Genomic DNA, 7,500 nt, shown 5'->3' on the forward strand with positions numbered 1-7,500 from the left:
TACTGGAGTCTCAGTCACTTTTTTTGAAACTGAGAGCTACGCAACATAGTCATTGAACCTAGAAGGTTGCCTTATGACTCTGGTTTGTGTTCTCGTGAAATCTTGAGAAGGCGATGGCACAGGCAGCTGCCTTTGTTCTGGTAATGTTGTCTGTACGCTGTTGCCATGGTTTGATGGCTGAATTTCAGTGACTTCAACTGACTTAGAAAACGGTTTCTGCAAAAGATTTGGATGTCTGAATTAGTTTTCACCACACAGGATCTGTTTGACAACTTCTCAAAACAGGTACCCATTTTCCAGGTCTGATTTTTCTCCTAAGTGGTAACTCTGACATCTTGTTCTATTTCTATTTCTGGTAGGTCGCGGGAAAAGCATTTTCTGGAACATTGGGGTACAGTAAATATGTAGCTGTGAGTAGTAAGGTTCTGGTGCGGAGAGACATCAACCTTTGAGTTGGGCTTGTTCCAAGCGACTTGGTTGGTGTGTTTCTTTGATCCAAAAACACTAACCAAGCTTTGACTACAGACTCCACTTTCCCATTTGCCCTGTGTTGATGTTGGGAGGATGATACACGGAATAATTCCCAGTCACGTGAAACTTGATGAAACACGTGACTTGTAAATTGCCGCCCAATCATTGTCCGTTACTTAGTGTATCAGGAATGCGATATCTGCTGAATTGTTGCTTGAAAAATTGAATCACAGAGCTTGAGTTGATCTCTTGCAGATGTCTCACTTCAATTGGTCGGCAGTGACTCGACTGCATGGACGGTCAGGAAGGTGATGGCGTTGCATTGGAAGCTTCTGATTCTTGAATTGATATTCATCGCAGATTCAACATTGTTTCCTTTGGTCACGCACTTTATCATTCATGCCTTGTCAGAAAACAGTGTCTAACATCTGAAAGATGACTACTTTTGAGCCTTTAAATAAAACGCCGTCGTGTACGGTAAGCTCATCACGATAAGACCAGTACTCTCGGATGTTGATTGGGACTTGATATTCCTGCATAGGCCATCCCGTCAATATTGTTGTCTTTAACAAGGTTTGAAAAGTGTCACCTTGACCTCTATAACGTTGTAACTGCTCCAGTATCTCTGGTGTCTTCTTCGAGGCTTGCATTGGGCCTAGGCTCTCTAGTGACCTCCAAGGAGAATATTTGTAAAGATTAGTCTGGTTTAGGAGATTCATGCTACGCTACTCTAGACAAATGGTCCGTCAAGAACATCTGAGATTCAGGTTTGTATCTGACTGAAAGGTTAAATCATCGTAGTCTTGGAAGCATCCTTTGAAGACGGAATGGAGCTGATAACAGAGACTTGTTAAATATTGATTTTTAAGGCTTGTGGTTCGTTTCTACTGAAATATTCTCTCTACTCGCCAAATACAGGCTGAACCTTTTGCAAGCAAAAACTATCGAACGCTTCCCCTGATACAGTTCGCCATAGAATAGCTGCTTTGGAAGTCGGCTTTCTGCAGGAGGGTGTAGTCTATGCAAAGCCCGGCTCGTTCCAGGACCTCCTTGACTTTGCCCCGTCATATAATGTGGAGGAATCTGCAGAGACAGCTCATGTGCTGAGTGGTTGAGCTGTTTATCATGTGTGCAGGCACAAAGGAGGGTGGTTAGGACCACTGCACAGTAGACCTTCAAATTGGTGATAAAGACTACCAAAGGCAGCGCTGGCCTTGGCAATCCTGTTGTTGACTTTAGCGTCTATGTTCACTGCACGAGAAAGTGTACTTCTCAGGTAGGTGAAGTTGTCGATTGCCTGGAGATAATATCCCTTCACCGTTATGCGTGGCTCCTGGTATGTCTCTCCTATAGTGCCGGCTGGTACATAACTTCGATTTTCTTGGTGCTGATGTTGAATCCGAAAAAAATTAATGGTCGCAGGCTTGTGCGAAGCAGTTCATTTCATGCTGCATTTTCTGCTCTGCACTGTCATTGAGTGCACAGCAACCTGCGGGCACCTTCTGAAAAACCAGCCTTGAGTCCTTTAGTTAACGTGGATTCCATTTCGCTGTCACGGAAGGCATCTTTCAGCATTAAAGACGCTACTGCCAGCGTGATTAATGAAAGTGTACCCTTGAAGGCCAGGCTCAATTTACTAGTAAATAAAGCGTGTTTCACATTATTCCATTTAGCGCGTGATAGCATGACATCATTTGGTAAGGAGCGCTTCAACTGAAAGTTCTCAAGTGTATTCCTACTTCTAAAGTAAACATAAGATGGGAAACAATCCCAGTTTCTGCCATATCGCTCATTTGCAATCCTTTTTTCAAATTTTATTTTCGGCCTTTTCAGCATTTTACATTAAGAAAAGCGAATGGAGAGAGTTGGAAGAAATAATTGACAAAGAGAAAGCTGCAGAGGCTGGCAGGAAAGAAAACTGTGGAACTCAGAGAGAAAATGAAAAGCTTGCTGCAGAAGAACAGAGGAAAAAGGCCATGGAACGACTAGGAGAGACACAGAAAAGGAAAGGTAGTGTGAATGAAAAAGTTAAAAGAGTACAAAAAGTGGAACTGAGACTTTGCAGTATCTACGAGAGAAAATGGAAAACGAAAACGAACTTAGGAAACAGGAGATTGAGCAAAAAGCCAAAGGTCATGAGATGAAAGTAAACTATCAGAAGTTGATGGCTGATCAGCAGAGCATGCAGCAACAGTAACATCAGGATATGTTAAGGCTTTTTCAGGCTCAGCAACCGAAACAGGAGCAGCAAATTCAAAGCTTGCAAATGACATTTTTGCAACAACGGCAACAACAGAGTCAGTAGCCTGCAAAGCAGGCGAATTTTTTTTGGTAAGAATTATTAGTAGACATCTTGGATAGCAAGACTAACAGAGGCCAGAGGCCAGTCAAAAAAAAAATGCATTCAGTGAGAAGAGGACAGTGCGAAATGGTAGTGGTGGAAGGGGAAGCGAAGAGAAATACACCGGCACGCACTAACTGTTCGTTTGGAAAACCCGTTCAAATTTTGAACCATCAGTTCCCAGCCTTAAAAACATTCTCATGAAACACTGGCAACTGATAGAGAAACAGCCTTTACTTAGACAGATCTACAAAGAACCTCCAAGTATATCATACAAACGAGGAAGGTCTCTGAAAGATATACTCGTAAAAGCTAAACTCTGAGATTTAAAGGCTAAAACACGTGGGTGGAAAGCGTGAGTCAGGCTTGTCAACCCCTATGATATTTCAATGATCACCTCTCAATGAAAAGCATATTTTTCTTCCGGTTCTTTCGTGGCAGAATTACAACGCAAATGAGAATGTGGCGATGTTGCGAAGACGGGATTCAAGCAAGATGTTTCAGATCTCTCTGGACTGGGAATATCGCTTGAATTGCGAACGTAACAGAAAGAAGCGATATTAACTCTGCTTTTCAGAACAGAACAGGCTTTGGAAAGACTCTTATCTTCCACTTGTTTGTTAGAGTGAGAAGATCATGTCGAACAAACTCGCATGTGTGGTAGTTGCATTGTGCAAGATCAGATATTCGAAGATGCTTCAATGGGTTTAACTGCTAATATCGCTTTCGGACGCCAGTTTAGAAGATGTAGAAAGCGACAAATGTCAACTGATCTTTGTTTATGCCGATAAAATTCTGGAAAAGTCATAAAAATTTCCTCAATCGGATGAAAAACAGCAACACTCCTTTGCACCAAACTCTTACTGCGCATATTGTTGACGAATCTCACACTGTTGAGAAAGGGTCAAAGGTTTGTTTGTTTTTCTTTACTTTGTTTAATTATTCTGAGAACCAGATGTTGCCCGAACACTAAGGATTATTGTACATGCAAAAGGTTCTTTATGTTTCTCGTTTGTCAATTACAGTTGAAGTCGACAGACTGTCTTCATTGTCTATATAGTCTGATATATTTAACATTTACTAGAACATTAATAAATCCAACAGTTTCATTGTGTGCTTGAAAGTTCTCCTTATTGGTGGCAATAAACCATTGTTACAGTTCTGCGCTCAGTTACCAGGACTTTGAATAAAAGCAAGGCTGGAGTTGACCTTGCTTTGATACAAACCTCACTACTTTTCTTATGTAATAGTAATAGTGATTTACATGAGAAAAGCAACGCGTTGTGTGTCAAAGCGGGGTCAACTCCAGTCTCGCTTTTATTCAAAGGCCTGGTAACTGAGCACAGGACTGTAAAATGGTCCGTTATTCTTATTATACATACGTATGATGGTGGCAATCAAAATGATGGTGGCAATCTGGCCTTATATCACATAAGGATTATAAGGCCAGATTGCCACCATCATTTTGATGCTAGCGGGACTTCAAACGCGATGTTTGACGACTTAGCCGAAAGGTCTCTGATGAGTCCCTTGGCAGGGATGAAACAGGGATGAAACAGGTTTCTTTGAGAAATAACATGAGCGCAATGGGTATATTACCTTTGCAAACGGGCAACATGGCCTTAAAATTACTTGCCGAATTGGACTTTAGATGACATCGATCATAAAAGGTGCACGCTTTTACGGCATGTTCTTCAGGCGTTCAAAACAGCGATTCTTAAATTAAGGCGGAAAGAGGGTGAACGGGGTGAACTTTATTAATGGCGGAAATATCCATCGGTTGCCAGTGGTTTTAACCACTTAAAACTGATTGTTACCACCACATGTGGCACATCTGGGCAGACCATTGAAAATACCATAAACAAGCCGTCCAACGCTTTAGTCCTCATTTTCAATTTTTTTTTTGATGGGGGGGGGGGGGGAGGGTCAAATTTGAAAGGAGACAAAAAGTTAAAAGTGGTGACAATACGTCTAGAGAGAGGGAGGGAGGGAGGGAGAGATATCGAAAACAATGCCTATGCAAATTTTTGGGAGATAAACAACAGGTAATATGGGATTTGAGAAAGTAGAAAGTAACCAAGAGTCCATTACCCAAGAGCAAGAGTAAAGTTTTGCGTTAAAATAAAAATATCGATCAAATCGGCGAACTCGATGTTGTATCCAATTCAAATTTCCCGGTTTTAAGATTCTTTGTGCATTGTATTTGCATTATAACTTGGTTTAAAACTAAACACTTTGCTGATGCTGATTGACTCTTGTTATAACAAAAGCAGTGAGTGCTAGTTACAGACTGGCAGTGGCAATAACCAGCAATGACCATGCATGAAAATGACAAAGACAGCAGACAGGGAAATGGCAATTAAACGGGAATGAACTGAAATTACAATGGTATAACAACGGATGAGCCAATATCAAGGAAAATTGTAGCGACAAATGTAATTATTTTAAAGTACTGAAAGGAAAACAAAACAGCCAATAAAAGCCACAATAGCGGTGACTTGAATGGCATGTACATGGGAAATGGCGATGGCATAAAAATGAGTTTGGATTGCTATAATTTCAGTAGTCTTTAGTTAGCTCCTTCACACATTTTGTAAAACAAAAAAAAATGTATAAAACTAAAAGATAGCATTTACCAAGAGATCTTCACCAATTTCTTTCAATTTCTTTTCGTGAAGTCGGAACACTGTGCTTTTTATGTGTTGTGATTGGTTAGCTGTGAGGTGATAAGAAAGTAATAATTTATTCTGCACCTAGCAGCCAAACAGTATATATTCTTGCCTGAGCAGTTTCGTCCGTCTCCAACATATCCCTCCTTACAAGTGCAGTTATATGAACCATTGGTGTTGTTGCACACGGCGACATGGCTGCAGTTATGTTTTCCTGTTAAACATTCGTCGATATCTGGGATGACATCCAACAAATTATAATTAGTAAAATATATTTTTACTTTCAATTGGAAATAAGTCACTGTCCACGAAATCGTTAGACACTGTATTTTGTTCTCGTGCCTTTCTCTAAACGCAGCTTTATGCGGGTGGAGTATGTAATAATGATGATGATAATAATAATAATAATAATAATAATAATAATAATAATAATAATAATAACATTGTTCACCCTGTGCCTCAACCCTATTGCTTGGAAGTTGAGAGCCACAAGCGTGAGGAGTTTGGATTGCTATAATTTCAGTAGTCTTTAGTTAGCTCCTTCACACATTTTGTAAAAAAACAAATGTATAAAACTAAAAGATAGCATTTACCAAGAGATCTTCATCAATTTCTTTCAATTTCTTTTCGTGAGCTCGGAACACTGCGCTTTTTATGTGTTGTGATTGGTTAGCTCTGAGGTGATAAGAAAGTAATAATTTATTCTGCACCTAGCAGCCAAACAGTATATATTCTTGCCTGAGCAGTTTCGTCCGTCTCCAACATATCCCTGCTTACAAGTGCAGTTATATGAACCATTGGTGTTGTTGCACACGGCGACATGGCTGCAGTTATGTTTTCCTGTTAAACATTCGTCGATATCTGGGATGACATCCAACAAATTATAATTAGTAAAATATATTTTTACTTTCAATTGGAAATAAGTCACTGTCCACGAAATCGTTAGACACTGTATTTTGTTCTCGTGCCTTTCTCTAAACGCAGCTTTATGCGGGTGGAGTATGTAATAATGATGATGATAATAATAATAATAATAATAATAATAATAATAATAATAACATTGTTCACCCTGTGCCTCAACCCTATTGCTTGGAAGTTGAGAGCCACAAGCGTGAGGAGTTTGGATTGCTATAATTTCAGTAGTCTTTAGTTAGCTCCTTAACGCATTTTGTAAAAAAACAAAAAACAAAAAACAAATGCATAAAACTAAAAGATAGCATTTACCAAGAGATCTTCATCAATTTCTTTCAATTTCTTTTCGTGAGCTCGGAACACTGCGCTTTTTATGTGTTGTGATTGGTTAGCTCTGAGGTAATAAGAAAGTAATAATTTATTCGGCACCTAGCAGCCAAACAGTATATATTCTTGCCTGAGCAGTTTCGTCCGTCTCCAACATATCCCTCCTTACAAGTGCAGTTATATGAACCATTGGTGTTGTTGCACACGGCGACATGGCTGCAGTTATGTTTTCCTGTTAAACACTCGTCGATATCTGGGATGACATCCAACAAATTATAATTAGTAACATATAATTTTTACTTTCAATTGGAAATAAGTCACTGTCCACGAAATCGGTAGACACTGTATTTTGTTCTCGTGCCTTTCTCTAAACGCAGCTTTATGCGGGTGGAGTATGTAATAATGATAATAATAATAATAATAATAATAATAATAATAATAATAATAATAATAATAATAATAATAATAATAACATTGTTCACCCTGTGCCTCAACCCTATTGCTTGGAAGTTGAGAGCCACAAGCGTGAGGAGTTTGGATTGCTATAATTTCAGTAGTCTTAAGTTAGCTCCTTCACACATTTTGCACACATTTTGCCCTCTCCAAAAGCTCTAAGGCGCTTTTACAATCAAGGTTAAATAATTAACAATTGAAAACGGTGAATGTTAGACATCCAGTTGAATAAATAGACAAATAAATAAAACTAGTACTGGACATTAACCTGAAACTTAGCGACGTTTCACCTAGAACCACTAGGCTTCTTCATGCACGATCGTTGGT

The 7,500-nt window shown here is 39.4% G+C and overlaps 1 protein-coding gene across 1 annotated transcript in view; it reads right to left on the bottom strand.

Annotated features, from left to right (window-relative positions):
- Window positions 1-7,500, bottom strand: part of LOC138002495 (fibrillin-1-like) — a 472,982-nt gene that overhangs the window by 15,581 nt on the left and 449,901 nt on the right. The window contains exons 56-58 of the mRNA XM_068848531.1: window positions 6,851-6,973; window positions 6,220-6,342; window positions 5,594-5,716 (exon numbers count right to left, since the gene is read on the bottom strand). Of these exons, the coding sequence (XP_068704632.1) occupies window positions 5,594-5,716; window positions 6,220-6,342; window positions 6,851-6,973 (369 nt within the window). The remainder of the gene's footprint in view (window positions 1-5,593; window positions 5,717-6,219; window positions 6,343-6,850; window positions 6,974-7,500) is intronic.

This window comes from Montipora foliosa, chromosome 5 (genome assembly GCF_036669935.1).
Source record: "Montipora foliosa isolate CH-2021 chromosome 5, ASM3666993v2, whole genome shotgun sequence".
Lineage (NCBI taxonomy): Eukaryota > Metazoa > Cnidaria > Anthozoa > Scleractinia > Acroporidae > Montipora > Montipora foliosa.